Source organism: Megalops cyprinoides, chromosome 1 (assembly GCF_013368585.1).
Source record: "Megalops cyprinoides isolate fMegCyp1 chromosome 1, fMegCyp1.pri, whole genome shotgun sequence".
Classification (NCBI taxonomy): domain Eukaryota; kingdom Metazoa; phylum Chordata; class Actinopteri; order Elopiformes; family Megalopidae; genus Megalops; species Megalops cyprinoides.
This window is the reverse complement of record NC_050583.1, coordinates 61,497,097-61,515,045: the sequence shown is the minus strand read 5'-3', so window position 1 is coordinate 61,515,045 and position 17,949 is coordinate 61,497,097. Positions and strand designations below refer to the sequence as shown.

At 44.4% G+C, this 17,949-nt stretch overlaps 1 protein-coding gene across 2 annotated transcripts in view; it reads right to left on the bottom strand.

Annotated features, from left to right (window-relative positions):
• kcnq5b (potassium voltage-gated channel, KQT-like subfamily, member 5b) overlaps positions 1-17,949 on the bottom strand; it is a 122,695-nt gene that overhangs the window by 11,144 nt on the left and 93,602 nt on the right. For both annotated transcript variants that reach the window (XM_036524688.1, XM_036524695.1), the window contains exons 3-9: positions 17,464-17,590; positions 11,174-11,349; positions 9,711-9,836; positions 6,785-6,895; positions 5,970-6,065; positions 3,994-4,088; positions 2,622-2,648 (exon numbers count right to left, since the gene is read on the bottom strand). In XM_036524688.1, the coding sequence (XP_036380581.1) occupies positions 2,622-2,648; positions 3,994-4,088; positions 5,970-6,065; positions 6,785-6,895; positions 9,711-9,836; positions 11,174-11,349; positions 17,464-17,590 (758 nt within the window). The remainder of the gene's footprint in view (positions 1-2,621; positions 2,649-3,993; positions 4,089-5,969; positions 6,066-6,784; positions 6,896-9,710; positions 9,837-11,173; positions 11,350-17,463; positions 17,591-17,949) is intronic.

Sequence of the window (17,949 nt, the reverse complement as noted above, 5' to 3'; positions counted from 1 at the left end):
AAGCTCTTAGTGAAAGTAGCCTATCGAGCTTAAACTTTCATAAGCCAACCCCCCTCCCCCAAATCAAGACAAACCGCCAATGACGTAGGTGGAGTGGGAGTACGGGCATCTTTTAATCCATGCACCTGCGGTTAGCTAGCATTCTCAAAGATCATATGACTGAGGGGGGATGCTGGGTACCTATGTTTCCGTGTGGTATACCTCCTGAAGAGCTTCTGTTTATTACTAAGAACCTTACTAGGAATGAGGGGAGATAGATGGTCACGTGTTATTTCACCAAGAAGAAGAAAAGCTGTTCTTTCTCAGAAGCACTCACATTTAGAAACTGTAGACAAAACAATTTAAGTTGAGAAAAAGGAATGACTACCCTTTGAAATAAATGTAGCTGATGATTCATCCATCTGTATCATTTTTGCTAATTTTACTGGATTTCAACAGTGGTATCGTTTCACAGTTTGATGAGCGCTGAGTCAAGCAATAAAAAAGGGCAAATCTTGGATAGGCACTTCATTAAACATTGATATGGTTTAAACACACACATGCATGCGCACGCACGCACACACACACACGCACATACACGCACACACACACACACGCACACACACACACACACACACACACCTTGACTCAATGAGACTCAATCAACACTTTTGTATTAGGTGAGCCAGGTTTCCATTAATTCTGAATGTTGTCATGAATAAAAAGGTAGACTTTTCATGAGCAACAGAGATGATATGATTCATTCATTCATTCATTCATTCATTCAGATATGATTCAATAAAGTGAATCGGCTGAGGGTACCGTGCAGCATGAAAATGAACGTGGTGTTAGAGATACAGATGATGAAGAGGATTCTCTCTCTGGGGAAAAGCACTGCAGACCACTGGAGGTGGGATGAAAGTTGTTGCCACCTATTTGGCTGTCACAGTGGTCAGAAACGGGGCACTGCAGCCTCACATCTGCCTGCTACACTTCCCCCCTGCGCCTCTGTGTGCCGGCAGTGCGGCAAGAAAGAACCGGACTCCTCATAACCAGAGGCAAACCAGTTCAAATCCTGGGTGCAGCAGTGCTGTTGTGGCCTTGAGCAATAAAATTAACCTGTATTGCTTCAATGTATCAAGCTGTACATGTAAATGGATAACATGTAAAAAAAAGTCAGTGATGTAAGTAGCCCTGGACATGGACCACTGTTAAGCAAATAGACATTGCAATGGATCCACTGTGCACTGACACACTCTGATCCGCTCTAAGGTTTCAGGGCTTTTACAGCCGACACAGTGGCTTCTCTCCATCAGCTCTGCAAACCTGCTCCTCATTTATCAGATTTTGTAGTCTTCCCTCTATCCCCTGAGCTCCTGCTGTGCCAACACAAATTCATTTCCTTTAGTAATTTTGGTATTGTCTGCTGGCTTACATTATGGAATATAAAAGGAACAATTCGGGCCAGCCCGAAAGAACAGTCCCTCATCTTTCGCCTTTAGGGTTTTCTCGCGCCCTGTTTGCAGGAGCCCTAATTTACCACTGTTGTGTAACACTGAAAACAAACCATAAATTACATCACCCTCTCAGCTCTCCACTCTCATTTTTTTCCCTTTCTTTCTCTGTTTTTGTTCTTTTAAATGTCACCCTGACTCATACAAATGCAATTACAGAACTAATTGAAATACTCAGGAAAAGTGGGTATAATAAACCTAATTATTTTTTTATTTCAAAGTACCCTATAACTCTGCATGTCCCCAGCAGACACTTCTGACAGACGAATGGTAGTGTGCTAAGGAAAAAAAAAAAGCCATTGGCTTGATTGAAAAACCCCGGTGGCTCAACTGAACAGTGGCTGGAATCGCTTTCCACTGACAGGACCGCACACCCTGTCCCGTGTCCCATCCCTCTCCTGAAGACCCCTCGTGACGGGTGCTTTATTACAGCCGTTTTCCGAGCCAAGCCTGTACTTCCTGTTTAAGTTTACAAACTGGGGCTAAATCTGGAGCCTGGAGATCATGCTGTGGCACTGTCACGGCAGCGAGGGGCTGACGGACAGCCTCCGCAGCTTGGGTTTGAGTGGCCCCCGGCAGCCTACGGGTGCGCAGCGACCGGAGTCTAACGAGCAACATAAATAAGGCCAAATGGAAAAACTGCGTCATCCCACAGCCGCTTGTCCGGCCCTCGGGGCCGAAGTGGAGCAGACAGTGACGAATGAGGGTCCCGCGTTTGGGGAACGCAGTCGGACACCCTCACTGACGAGACACTCTTCCTCTCGGCCTGCTTTTTAAGGACACGACCAGAGAGGCGAAGGCCCCACTGCCGAAAGATAGCACCGCTCACAAAGCTCAGAAAAAAACCTCTGTTCTCTGTTGATTTCAAAACTGGTTTGATTGATTTGAGATAAAAATCACCGCAAGAAACATCTGGATATGTAATTGGAGTGGTCCTCGTGTGTGCTGAAATATTATTCTGGTCTATTATCCACTTCATTTTTCATATTCAGTGTCATATACTCCTTCAACAGCAAAACCAGCACCAAAAGATATAATGATAGAGGAAAAAGACATACTACCAAATCCTGACAAATTACTTATTTCACTCTGATTTTGGATGGTTTTGTGAAAATAAGTGTTACAAACCTTGTAGAGGACTCCCCCTGGTCTTTCCTTCAGGTGTGAGGTGACAGAGAGGGGACAAGATTCCAGAGATTAATTCTTCGTTAAAATGCGACTCGTTACTGGCAGCTGCAAACACAGCATGGTCACACTCACAGAAAATTACATATATCAGAAAGTTATCACAGCTATCCATTGTAACATATTCACCTTTGTTGGCTGCACATAAGGATACATTTGGTTGGAAAAATGCACAGACCATCAAGCACAAGATCATACCACAAGACACTGAGAAAGAAAAAAAAACTAAACACAATCCAAGCAACTCTCTGCCCATTCCACAAGACAAACCACATGTATTGGTAAAAGACAGCAAGCACTCATGCAGGCAATGCACAGTACGTACCCAGGCATACTAGGAAAGCGCTGGCAAAGACAGGGAGCTACACCAAGGATGAAGGGACCTGCATATTTCATATTGTTCTAATTTAATGTGTCTATGTCTGACTTTGTATGTTTTAAACTAAAAAGTGCAGCACAGACTTTTTAGATGGTGTAATACTGCTGGCACTGCGGCATCAGTGCCCTCAGACACACAAATGTCTGAAGTTGAGGATAGTGAGCAAATCCCAGTACAGTGACTTTACATCATGTCCATCCCTCTCTCCAGATATCTAATGTGCAGTCTAGGTGTGGATCTTACATGAAGACCAGGGCAAATTGCCCTTTTAGAGTATCAATCTGAGTGTATATGCGTGCGTGTGTGCGTGTATATGTGTGTGCGTGTTTCAGCAGATGGCTTGCCCAATATTTCCAGGCTCCTTCTAAACACCAGCAAGTTTGTCACACTCCAAAATGACTGGCAGAGTATATACCTTTTTATCAGGCTACCTATTCCATCTTTGTCGCAATTACATTTTAGGAAGCATAGCGCACTTCATAAAGTTTGATTGGCTCATTGGAATTTTGTATCACTGTTCTGAGCATCAGAAGAGAATGGAGTCTGTTGATTCAGTCTTTTAGTGTTGCAGTACATGTGGCAGGGTAATCATCTGTTCAGTAAACAGAAATAAAAGGAAACGTTTGTGTCTGTATGAGTATCTGTTTGACATGCTGGTCAGATATGAAACAACAAGTGAAGGAGCCTGGATAATACTGGTCTGTTTGATGGCTGTGAACCATTTTTTTAAATAAAATGCAAAGTATAACTCATATACAGTATGTATGAATATACTAAAAGGAAATTAACAGAACATGGAAAGTAACAAAGATAATTATGTTGAGTTAAAGAGTGAGAAAAACAGAAATACCAATTAATAGGAGAAGGAAAAAGGAAAAAGAAAGCTACAGGAGCACAGACACCAAATACAACACCAGCTGCCATAGTTGTACCTACTTTGTAGGGCTGCAGGTATGCAACGCCTTCAAATGAGGCTTCCAGGTAGCAATGGAAACCGAGTTCTCATCAGCCGCATAACTACGCCAAACACACTACATGCAGAATATATGAAACAAGAAGAACGGGAAAGGAAAAAAACGAACAAAACAAAAGGAGAACAAGGCCAGAAGAAGAAGGGATAAAGGAACAAAACAAAACAAAACAAAAAAAAAAATTGAAAAAGCAGATTAGTAAAAAACAATACAAGTCACAGGTTCTATCTTGGGCTCGTGGCGTCGATACATGCCTGAGGGGAGGGAGAACACTTTCATAGTGCCGCCAGGTGGCAGTCAGGTAGGGCCGGCTACCGTCGGTGGAGTAAAAGCGCCAGGCAGCCTGGTGCAGTGGGAGAGACACAGAGGGGCACGGGGGGGAGGGGAAGGAGGGGAACCACAACATGGTGAGGTCACAGCTGTAACCAACACGGGGGGGGTGGACACACGTACATGGGGCCCTCAGAGGCAGCCGTCTCGCCCCGGGATGAGGGGAGAAGGCGGGAAATTAAACCACGTTCACGGGAACAGGGGAGAGGGTATCAGGACATGAGATGGGAGACTGAAAGAAAGGTGGGGACAGTCCATCACGTGCCCTGTGTTCTCCTCGCACACACTTCGTGAGTAGAGAGAAAGTCAGGAGATGAAGGAGGTCAGGTTAAAGCTCCATGGTTCCTGGATCCTCGCTAGTCAGAGACAGGGGCTGAAAGGTTTTAGATTTCATTAAAAAGTTAAAGAAAAAAAAATGAGATGAATCTGAGACTTAGTCTTTTGGCAAATAACTGATGATCTTCCACAACGTCTTCTACAGTGATGAAGGGTTGCCCTCTGGGAAATTCTAATTCCAAGGTCTACAACATTTGCTATGTTTCCTTTGGACATGGTCAAATAAGATGTGTTCCAACTGTCAGGAGTGTCAGAAATGTTTTTTTCTCTTTCTTTTTTTCACTGTTTCTCAGATAGTAAAAGGGGAAATAGATCAAAGATGAAAGTGAAGTCCCAGTTATTAGGTGTGGGTTTCATGTTGTAGCAGCAGAAGTGCAAACAGTGGTGCCTGGCCCCAGGTGGTGCACAGTAAGAGGGGAAGATGACACCTCACATGTGGGCTGCAGTGAGCAGGATATTAACACACCCTGTACCAGCCCCAGGCTGCCACGATATCCGCGCTCCCCGTCAACCTCCCCTCCTCTACAGCTGACCACTCAACCCCCCCACCAAGAGAAGAGAAAAACAGACTGGAACAGCAGGACCCTGAGTTAATTCTTTGATGAAGGTCCACTTGATGTACTCCTCTAGAAATGAAGTTTCCATTGATAGTGTACAACCAACAGCACCTCTGTTTTTGTGTGAAAGAAAATATCCTGAGGGAGAAACCCTAACTATGGTAAAGCTTTGACCAAAACGTTAACAACATAAAGATACTTAAGGACACAATGCCTTCCCTTATACTAATGATGTGAATAATCCATTAATCTGTTATATGATATTAATCTATTAATCTGGGTTTATATGAGAAGAAAATACATAGGAAAACACAGAGGAAATACTAAAGGGAAGTAAAGAGGTGGGTATAAAGAACGAAGGAATAATACTGCCTCAGGTGCTACATCACTGAACACTCAAAGTCAGTGAACATGACAGAAAGCAAGAAAGAGAGAGAGAGAGAGAGAGAGAGAGAGAGAGAGACAGAGAGAGAGAGAGAGAGAGAGAGAGAGAGACAAGAGGGTGTTTGCAATCACAAAAAATGAAAAAAATACAAAACCTGCCAGGGAATTGAAAAATGGAAGTTGCGTCAAAACTAAGTCTTGTGTTTGAATACCTCTCTGGTGGAGGGGCTCTCTCTCTTACTTGCCTGGCCCAGAGAGGAAACTTTCCTGGCTCAGAGAGGAACCGTGCCTGTCTCAGAGAGGAACCCAGAGAGGCCCATGGAGATTGATTTACCTGGATGAGGCTGGCAGCCGGGTTTCTCCGCTTTTCAAAGTGCTTCTGCCGGTGCTGCTCCTGAACCTTGAGAGCGAAGCCCGAACCCAGAATGCCCTGCGGACACATCGGACACTAGCACGTTATCAGGGCACAGTCAGAGGGTCATGCGCTTTTCAAAATCTGGCCGAGATCTCCAAGGCCCACTTTGCCTTTTTTTGCTGCCTTCAGAAGGCTTTTGGAGGTTTATTCGAAAGTTCCTTGTGTTTATATGGAGAATGAATTACTGTCACAACAGCAAAGGGTCCTTCCAATGGATCTTTTTCCAACAGTCCAAAAAAGCTAATGCTAACAGTTTTAAGCAAGGAAAGATTACAATGCTGGAACATTAATCTGTCCCTAAGAGCTTGTGCAGCAGTTCAGAGAAATGAAGAGTTGCAATTCTTAAAATAAACTGAAATAAAACAAAATGAGAATGATCTTTGGATAATGTAAGTAGAGTGGAAATGGCAATTACCCCTCAGGAGAGAGGACGCCTGCAGGCTGAGCGCTGTGTTTTGTGCAACCATTGCATAAAATGACTAAGTGACCCATAACGGGCAAATGCAGAACTGGAGTGGCCGTGGGAATGGCTCTTTCATTTGTTTCACTGGCAGAGCAGGTGGACAGACTGGATTATGTGCACAAAGGGGGCGGGGGTGGGGCACAGTGCCACTCTTCCAAAAAGACAAGCCTTGTAGGACTTAACAGAACGGCAAAAGTGTAGACCGTACTCAAATGCAGTTATGCTTTTGCGCCAACTGATCAACCTGAGGGCACAAGGACCTGGCACTCACCGCTGGGAGGGCGAAGAATGAGATGCCCAGGAGGGCGAACCCCGCCGAGAGCAGCCGGCCGGTCCAGGTCTGGGGCGTCTTGTCCCCGTAGCCGATGGTGGTGAGGGTGATCTGAGGACACAGAGGGAGGGGGAGACAGGCCGGATTTCACAGCTTGAAACAGGCACGGGACCAGAGCTTGTTCTATTGTTACAATGCGGCTCCAAAAAAGCCAGCGTCCTCTTGACATTTGGACAGATAAATCAAGGGGCGAAAGAGGTGCAGGACCACACACGTCTTTTCAACTCTGGACAATTAGGCCATACTAAGTGGAAAAACTGGGTGCTGCTCTGCGTCAGCTGTCCTGTTCTTCCTGTACTGGCTTGCCCCATCTGAACAGGAGAAAAAAAGCTGCCCCAGAGTTCCAGCGATAAGTATACTGCTGCCCCCGACCCCCTCTAACCAACACCACTTCCCCCCCAAAACCCCAACAATCATAATGGTGTGTGTTCCTTCTGTGTGATTCAACAGAGACCCCTCTGGAATGTCTGTGGTCAGCACAAGGATACTGCTTTAAATCGAGAGGCTGTAAAAACAACCCTTCAGAGCCCAACGATCTATAGCACTCCTTAATCAAAGACAACCCCATTGTAACCCATACCACATAGATCTCCCGGTCCCCCGGTGCAATTTAAATTTCACGCGGTCCAATCAAACGCTATAAATATCCGTAGCAAAACATCGCCTTGCTGCAGCATTACAGCTGGGCAATCACTGGGTTTGTTTTCTCTTTGGTTTGGACTAAAACTATCAGATAGTTGAACCGAGGCTTTATGGCCCCCTTTTCCCCTCGCTGACTGGTATAGAGTCTCTCGGCCAGCTCTCTCTGTCCCTTCCTCCCAAATAAATGAGCAGCCCTGACTCTGTTGGGCAGCGGCTTAAACAGGGAGCAGGCCAAACCAAATTTTACAACTGCAATAAAACTGTGCAATCTGTCGGATTGATACTAAAAGGCTGCCTTGAAATGCTATTCGCTGGAATGGCGGCTCTCTGCGGAGGAATTTTTAAAAGCTTGTTGATTAGAATGGATGTTTCCCTGGTTCTCCTGGAGTGACATGGAGCTGGTGGGAGATACCGAGCTGGAGACAATGGGGCCGCCCGGATACTGGCAGGGCTTCATCTTTCCACTGTAGAGTGCACGCATGGCTTAGCATGTGGATTCTGTCTTTTCTACTGTATCTCAGCGACCCAGCTCTTGCCCTCAGTTGACCTCTAGCCATCTCCACCTTAATGTCTCATATCTCTGCCTGTGCTGTCAGAGATAGAAAATGAAACCTATTGATCAGGTGATTTATTCATTTTGCTCTGTGGACACTATGGCTAATGACTGATTTCTCCTGACTTAAAAAGGGCAATTTCTCTAGCCAATATTCTCCAGAAGGTATTTATTTGGCCTCATGGTGTATGTCAAAAATTACTCCTGTCATTTTGTGTCATTATGTGTTCTTTGTATAATTATGGTTATGGTGTCTAATGGTGTTAAGTGTGTTTTTTAAGAGGGTTTATATTTGGCTGACTACAAATTATAGGGCAGAATCTTTCTTTCTATCAGTAACATAATCATCAGCTAAAAAAGTTAAATAATATCATAATTATGCCAGTAATTTTACATTGATTCATAAAGTGAGTGGTCAGGCAATCTTTTATTACAAGTCTTAAAAGTAGTGATGGCCATCGAAATATCTAGTACAAAAATACATTTAATGGTATACTGTACAGTGATCAAAAGCCTATCACTCTCCAGTCATGATGGAAGCACAAATACATCCAAAATTATGAATGAGTTTACAGCATCAATATATTTGGAAATTAAAGCCTTGTGCTCATGTTTTGAATGCTCTTCAAAGTTGTCACTACATGAAAGCGACTGATTCCTGCAGGATTTTCATAATTTTTTTTTTCTTAATCAGTATCTGTGTGTGAGAAGTACTGCTACTGAAAGAAATCCTTGTGAATGTGAGAAAAACTGTGACATTTGTTTACACTAGCTGCCGGTAAAGCCCAACCACTGTGGACGTGATTGGAAGCAGGAAAAGCAAAAAGATGAAGAAAGCAAACGATCCCATTTGCCTTACCAGTGTAAATGCTACGCTCAACATCAGCGTCTGATAGCCAAGGCTTCTGTGCAGCTCTTAAGCGTGACCCCTTCATATTTCCTCTGAACTGACTGTATAAAAAAGTTCCCATTTTTCCAATCCCATATTCAATAAATATTTTATTTTGCTGTAATGCTGCATTCTTGTAATTTAATTTTGGACACAGGGTTTATGCTCTCTGCTGACATGTTTTAGGAATGTCCCTGGAAAAACACAGATAAGTCTGGGAAAGACAAATCACTGTCGCTCAAGAGCAGCAGAAGGCGTGGCTTGAGCCTGCATCAGGAAGCGTGGCCATGTAGGGACATTTGTGGTCAGGGGATGGGTCAGGGTCAGTTTTGTTTCCAGTGACCCACACATGGCCAATAAACTATCTATCTTGTACCCTTCTCAAACACAAAAAGCTGGTGTGTGCACCAGCCTTAATGCTACCCTGGGTTACACGGTAAGGCAGGAGTAAGAGCAGGGCAATGGTTTGCACTTTTTTGGAACCTGCCAAAACATTGACATTCACTGCTGGAATAATGGGTGAAGGGTAACCATGGAAAGAAAAACAGTCTGATTTAAGAGGGAAACAGTCAGACAGAGGGAGAAACGCAGAGTGTGAGAGTCTTGTTGGATTCTTACAGAGTGTTTCACAGGATGACAGAGTGCGCTGAATGTTTTCTTTATGTTTCCTCAAGGATCGGGAAACTGAGTACACGCTGTGCGCCTCTGTGCGTGATGTACGGAAAAATTAATTAGCGCCTACGTTCCACATCAGCAGAAGTGGATTCTGGGAAGTGGCTCACCGTTCCCCACCACAGTGCATCTGCGTATGTGGCGAACTCTTTGTTGAACTCTTTCTCCACAAGGTACACCAGGAAGGAGGAGAAGATAAGAACCAGGAATCCGATGTACCAGGCAGTGACCAGCTCCTGCAACGACAACACATACGGTTCATGAGACTGCTGCTGCCACAGCTGTTATGGCCTTGCCCATGGTAACAACTTGCACCGCTGTTTACAAAATTGGTGATGGGAGGGAAGGAGACCAAATTCGAGAAAGAAGCCAAATACATAATCCATAAAGGGCACTGTGGAGCTCGTATTATCCTGGTTGTAATCATAAAATATAGATGTGCGTGCCACAAATATACCCACTAATGGTGGCTAATTCTGCCAAGAGGAGGCGTGTGGTTTGGCTGTGCCAGTGGGCGCTATTTCCAGTTGCTCAGGCGTGCCTAAGAGCAGGGACATGCCGTTTGCTGTTCTAGAAGCTCAGCGGAGTCACGCTGTGTTGACCATCACCACCTCCTGCGTGCGGCCGCACTGCTGTATGATAACTACAGGAGCGCAATCCCCTAGTACAGGTAGAACTGGCCAGGAACTGCTCTCCGGGCTTAAAGCACAAACCGAGGGGGATTCGAATATGCTTTCCGTAATCCCCAAGAATTAAAACAGAGATTAGTGTCCGTCCGGGGAACGCAATGATAACAGAGGTCTGCCAGAAACACTTCCTCGTGCGCATACCAAGAAAACCCAAAGGGAAGCGTTCTGGACTCCACAGTGCCTCACAAAGTCATTATCCTCAGAACATGAAACTGATGAGGTCAAGCGACCGAGCTCCGAGAGGCATTAGAGTAGGAACCACAGCAGACACGCAATCCCCAAACTGATCTCACCCACATTCCATATGCTAGATTTCAGCTCAGCCCTCCGACCTTTTGCGTCACAGCAGCATTTTCCTGAAACTTTTACCATAGTCATGCTCATATGAATAAAACACAAGAGACACAATATGCCATTTGATAAAGCAGGTATTTAAGCCAGCTCTTACCAGTACTGACAATTCATCATCCACTGAACTGTTTGCTGTTTAGAAAACTGCAGTCTTTAAAAATTAAGTTTGTAAAACAAATACTAAAAATTTCAAAATTGAAATGAAACCCAGAGAAAGTGCCTGATTGTATCGAAAATATAATTTCTTATTTAATCTGTTTTTCTAACAACACAGTTTCCCTTGGGTTCATTTTTATACACTGGACTTTTTTCAACACACTTAAACATGTATTTCAAGTTGCAATGAGTAAACAATGAGAAATTATAACTGAAAGTTATATTAAATCCTGATAATTTCCCAGAAAACAGCCTTGGCTGCCTTTAAGACAGCCACATTCATCTGCAGTGTATTGATGGGAAGTGTAACAGAGTCTTATCCCAGTCTGCATTGTAAAGGTTCAGAGTTGGGTGCCTCTCTGACCGCGCGGTCTTACCTTGCTGTGCGCGTAGACCACTGACCCCAGCAGCTTCCAGGTGCCGCCCCGCCGGTCCATGCGCACCATGCGCAGTATCTGCAGGAAGCGGAGGCTCCGCAGCGCCGACGTGGCGAACATGTTGCTCTGGCTTCCGGCCGACACCACGGCCACCGAGGCGATGAGCACGATGATGTCTGCGGCCACACAGGGGACAGGGGAGAGAGAGAGGCAGGTGCGCAGGTGAGGCCCAGGCCGGCACGGACGAGCGCTCCGGATCAGGTGACGTGGGACTCGCCAGTGCAAACAGACCGAATCAGAGGCAACAAACCACATCCAGGTGCCTTAGCCACAGATTCGCTTCTGAAAAGGCTGAGACCGAATGAGTGATTGGGAAAATCTGTGTATTGCAGAAATACGTTTTTGCAGTTGCTTTCTACTGGTTTCCACCACCATGCTAAAATACTTTCCATTTCCTGCCTGTCCATTCTAAACTTTACACCACTGAGTTCCCCATTCACCAATACAGTGGGGGATAGGACCCACTAATGATCCAAAGCAGAGTACAATTAAATTCATCAATATCTACCAATCCAAAATGGCATTGTTTTGTGCGGGAGACATTTGGTTGTGAGGGAGTACAGCACATTGTGTGACCTTCCTTTATATTATTACCCTGTTTCTGAACTGAGAAAGAGCAATTAACAGAATACCATGCAGGGCTGGAGGATAACCTCATGGTTCTGGTGGCAGCAGGAGGAGTATACATAGAGAGGCCACACAGCTCTTCCTTCAAGGCATCATGAGGCCCTTGCTTCGCCCTCCCAAAAATGCAGGGCTGAACCAGAAGATAATTTAGCTACCTAATAGAGATATTGGAGAGAGACTGAAGTCTCTCAAACTGTTTTTCTAAGTCTGCTGGAGACCAGTTAAGAAAATATCCCTGGTGTGATGGTGAAATAATTAGATAGATACCATTTCAAATGACTCTGCTCGTGCTTCCAGATCTGTACAGACACACAAAGGACAGGGGAAGTTCAGCAAGAAACCACTTCCTCTGTAAAATAATATCAAACCCTCAAAAAATACAAACAACTTACAGTCGCTGGGTTATTCCAACATGGAAATAATATTATCTTTTTCTTAAATCGCTCCGATCAAACTTTGTCTCCTTGTCACGTTGCACAATCTGAAATTCCAAACTAAATCAATATTTGACTTCTGGAAACGTGTACCAAGTTCTTTTGTTTCTTGGTTTTGTGTGTATGTGTATGAGACAGAACAATGTCCCATCTGTAATCCGTCTCCACTGCAATCTGCGGTCACAGTGCAGGCCTGGCACATTACTCCATTTTGTAAATCACGAACATGCTGAGTTGCCAGTGAAAGCAGCTGTCCGATGGACGACACGCTGACTGCTTATAGAACGCAGCTCCTTCTGCGAGCGGGACATGGGTGCGTGTGTGAAGGTGCTGCCATTCTGAGCATCTGTTCGCTCTGCCAGTGAGGGTTGCCAGGGTGGGCTTCTGCAGAACTGATCGGGATGATCTGGGTCCATATCTGGAACCTCCACCTGCCCTCTTCCCCCCTGTCCTGGCCCCAAATACTGTATACGCAGCCCCATTTACAACCTAGACACCGCTCTGTCACAAAGTGTGAGGTTAAAAGAAGATTACAAAGAAGAAAGAAACAGAGTGGAACAGAAAACAGAAAACAAATAGACACTGTGAGTATCTGACCAGCGATATGAAGCAGTAAGTACTATAGACACTTTGGCTCACTGGACCAGTGTGAGGAACGAGTATCATCAGACAAGTAGTCTAATGTGATACAATGAGTACTAAACAAGAAGAGCAATGCAGTATTAGATAGTAAAGTAAACATCAGGAAAAATGTGTCCCATCACCAATGAGTCCTCAGTCTGTGGTGTTAGACTGAATATTTGGAGAGACCAGTGAGAGTAAATGTAGGACCAGGAGTGAAAACGGTAAGCATTAGACCGGCCGTGTGAAACAGCGTGAATAGACTAGCAGTGTGAAATTGTACATTGAACACTGTGAGACAGTGAGTAATAGATCAGTAGTGTGAGGTTATGAGTATTACAATAACACTGAAAGACAGTGAGTATTAGATCAGCAGTGTGAGGTTATGAGTATTACACTTACACTGAGAGAGAGTGAGTATTAGATCAGAAGTGTGCGGTAATGAGTATTACACTAACACTGAGAGAGAGTGAGTATTAGATCAGCAGTGTGAGGTTATGAGTATTACACTTACACTGAGAGAGAGTGAGTATTAGATCAGCAGTGTGAGGTAATGATTATTACACTAACACTGAGAAACAGTAAGTATTAGATCAGCAGTGTGAGGTTATGAGTATTACACTTACACTTAGGGAGAGTGAGTATTAGATCAGCAGTGTGAGGTTATGAGTATTATAATAACACTGTGAGACAGTGAGTAATAGATCAGTAGTGTGAGGTTATGAGTATTACACTTACACTGAGAGACAGTGAGTATTAGATCAGCAGTGTGAGGTTATGAGTATTAAAATAACACTGAGAGACAGTGAGTATTAGATCAGCAGTGTGAGGTTATGAGTATTATAATAACACTGAGAGACAGTGAGTATTAGATCAGCAGTGTGAGGTTATGAGTATTACACTAACACTGAGAGAGAGTGAGTATTAGATCAGCAGTGTGCGGTAATGAGTATTACACTAACACTGAGAGAGAGTGAGTATTAGATCTGAGAGAGAGTGAGTATTAGATCAGCAGTGTGAGGTTATGAGTATTACACTTACACTGAGAGACAGTGAGCATTAGATCAGCAGTTTTGTCTTCACAGCCCAGCTGTAAACCCTCTCTGCCTGTCAGCAGGGGTCAGATGTTCCCTCCGTTGAGGCAGCTGTCTTAGAATGATATCACCACTGTGTTTCACTACCACTAGTTTCCTTTGCTTTCCATTGCCAGTGTGATAAAGCCATGGTTTTCTTTCTCGATGTACGTCATCATTCTCAGGTTTTGCCTGGGCATTGCCTGGGGTTTTCAGGTTGAAATTTTAAATGTATCTAGCTGCCTGACGACCTTAGTGGAGAAACTGTCCGCACCTTGAGAGTAGACCCGCTAGCATGATTTCTCCTCACATGGGAGAGGGGCAGGCTCATAACCACTTATATCCTGTTGTATCTCTCCCATCTCTGGGAGCACACTCATATGTGGACATGTAGCAGAGCTGAAGTAATAGCTCATGTGAGTGCTGCGTAAAACCTTAGGTAGCAAGTAGCAGGTAGCCGAGCTCCCCTAAGACCTGGTTTAGTAGCGTTATTGTCAACAGGCTAAGGGCAATTTGCCTTTAGCTCAACTGGCAACGACGCTGGCTGTAAGGGGCTGGTAGTGAGCAGTAAGAACCTCGTTTCGAAACTCACTTGCTCAATTGCCGACCCACGTAACATCCAATACACAATGCAGAAAGATCCCACCCGCTACAGACACACCCAGCAAGTAACCTTTTTATTGTTATTTAAGACATGGAGTTGGGCCTCTTTTGCCAGGCTTGCATGTAACTGCTCTCTCCAGCCATGCTTCTTACATTCAGACGCAAAAAGCTCAGCTGAGTTATAATTTATTCATGAAGCTATCAACAGCTAATAATCTTCTGGACCTTCGTATATTAGATCGGTAAAATGAGTAATAAAAATAAAGCAAGATGAAACTAAACTCGATGAAATGGGAGCGCTGCTCTATCTCAGAGACCCATCCAAAGGCCACAATAACTCTCTCATAATTAGGCAGAATGTAAATGTAATACTCGAGGGCAAGAGTCCATTTTCCATCCTGATGTAGATCACTAAAATCTCACGACTGGGAGCCCATGATCGATAGTCATTAATTAAAGACGTCAGTTGTTTTATTTAGTTAAGCTCCTTGAGGGCCTTAGGGGCATTCAGGTATTTGTTTCCTAATGATCTTTAAATGACTCGGCTGAGCAAATCACCTGCTTAACTACTCCAAATGAAATTGTTCCCAGTCCTGTGTAATTTAGGATTTGACGTGACCCTGATGGATGGATTGTTGCCTTCAATGACCTGTTTTATAGTTCACTGCACTAAACCACTATGTTCACATCCCTGGTCCATGTGACCCAACAGCATTGCTACGACTCTCACACCTTCTTATCAGTGTCTTTCCATACAATGTTCTGAACTAATCACCATAGTTTGGAGTTGATCACAGGCAATAGATAGAAAAAAACACTGTACAATTATAGGAGTCCTTGAAAAAAACAACATAGAAAACTGGACTAATATGGTGTATTTCTGAACACACATGTACACACACACACACACACACACACATACACACGCTCATGGACACACACGTTACTGAGTGCTCAGCACAGGAGAACAAAGACAATAAAGCAGTTTCATCAAGCTCCATCTCCAATCATCATCTGTCTTCAGCCGAGCCATTGATCAGGCCTGTGCGCTGTGTTAATATGATCTCATCCACGTCATATGCAGTGCCGTGCTTCATCACAATTAGAGGGGTCCTCACTGCTCGGCTGACAGCCTTCCCTGAGCCGAGCAGGCCTCCAGAACAAACATGAGCCTTGTTACACTTAAACACCAAACATTTCTCTTTTTTAATGAGACGCACGCTCTCGGGAAAAAAAAAAAAAACGCTTCCTCAGAGCGACTGTCAGAGAGCGGCGAAGGGGAGACTGACTGTTTACACGATGACGAGGGACACTCGAGAGTTACGGGGGAGAAATTTAAATAAGCGCTGCTTAACGCTGATCTCCACATTTCCTACATGCAGACCCAGCGGCACATTGCTCACGCCTGTGGCGTGGGTTCACAGGTGGCCAAGGGGTCATTATGTCAAGTGCCTCCCTGTTGCAAAGCAGACTGTGGATCCGGAAAGCAGCTTAGTCCTGGTAGGATTACGAGGTGCTGGATAAATAAACTATACCCAACAAGGGCACGCAGTGAGAGATAACCTTTGAAAAGTACGAAACTGCACTGGGTGATATGAAGCCATAACAACAAAGACAATAATGGATCGACATAAAGCCATAACAACATAATAATAATGACAATAACAATGACAATAATAATAATAATAATAGTAATAATGGCCCTGCGTATTATCTCTCACTCTCATCTGCTTCTTTCTCTCACTCTGTTAGCAAATATTTGTTGAGCAGATTTGTGTGTGTGTGTGTGTGTGTGTGTGTGCACGCACTTGTGTCTGTGCACGTGTATTTGAACACAGGCAAGATTAAGATTGAATATCATCGACCTTCCAGTGACCTATGTGGCTTTCAGTGTAATGTTTCTCAGCATTTGGAAGGCTTATGATGAGAGATGACATTGCATTACCCGGCACAGGGCAGACAACTGAAGCTTGACTCCCCAGCTTCTCAGCGCTTTCCCCTTCAAAATACTGTCTGAAAAGGGCAACTGAATACGTCTAAATAATGGAAAGAATTCGTGACGATTAGGAAGGCCTGCTTCATTCACAATCAGCATCACATTCACAGTAACCAAAGCTTCAGCTGGAGTACAGCACTGAGCCAATGGCCTCTCGCCGATCACGGATCCCTTCCCAGGGGTCTCTTCCTTCATCCACCGATTTCCATTCCTCAGATGATGCAAAACAAACAACGTCTGTCTTCACTCGCACTCGATGCCTGCAGTTTCTCATTCCATTATGACAGCAAAAGGTGAAAAAGAATGTGCGACCGCAACACCGCTCCAAAAACAATCAAAACAGAACTCTGACTACCACACTGCAACATCACCGTGACGTACTGGCGCGCGTGCATCCGATTAATAGCAGACTAAAGTCGCCGTAAGTGATTTGGTGACAGCTGGGGGTGAGTGGGACAGCTGTGTTTAAACTGGCTCAGAAAGAGAAGTTACAGCGAGTACAGTGCTTAGACTGGTAGATAAAGAAGTGTGTAAGAGAGTGCGTAAGCAATGTGAAGAAAGAGAGAGCTAATAAAGAGAAAGTTAGGTGAGGAAAAGTAGTTGACCTCTGAGAGGTGGTTCTCCCCTTATTTAATGTTATGTGATGAAAACAATTTCAATGACAGCAGGTTTGCCTCTGTTTACGTGATTTCTTTTTATCGCTCCCAAGGAACTTCCAGCAGTCTGCTACCCAGGTGGACAATGATAGCCTTTTTATTGACTAAATTTATTTTGGACAAGGAGCTCTCTCTGATTTATTCCCCAGCCTGCCCATTAGCCATACCCGTGAGACACCCAGCTAAAGCCCCGTGCTAACAGCGGGAGCACCGCCCTCACCTATGACACAGAAGGGCTTCCTGGCGAAGCGTAGCCGACCCTGCCATCCCCTGTAGCGACAGCAGCATCCAGCAGACCAAATGCGAACAATGTACTCCAGGCCAAATACCACGATCATCACAAACTCCTGCAGGAAAAAGGGGAGAGAGGGGGATCTCAGCAAAGGTGGTCAGCCAAGCACAACACCATTTCTTCTGTCTGTCACTTCGATGTGCTTCCATAGTCCTCAGTTTGCGTTAGCACTATAGAAGGTAATATGCATTGGGCCTCCATCGTTCAGCATTATTTTCACTGGAAATGTACTGCATTTTTTTTCCAGAAAAGAGAAAAAGGTCTGATGTTTTCATTTGTGTATGAAATGATCTTCCTGAAATTATAATCTGACACAAGTTTCTTGTACCATTTCCCAGATTTTACTTAAGGAGAATAACATGTTGTTATGAACCTTAAAAACGGACAATTTTAAACTGATGCATTTAAAATACA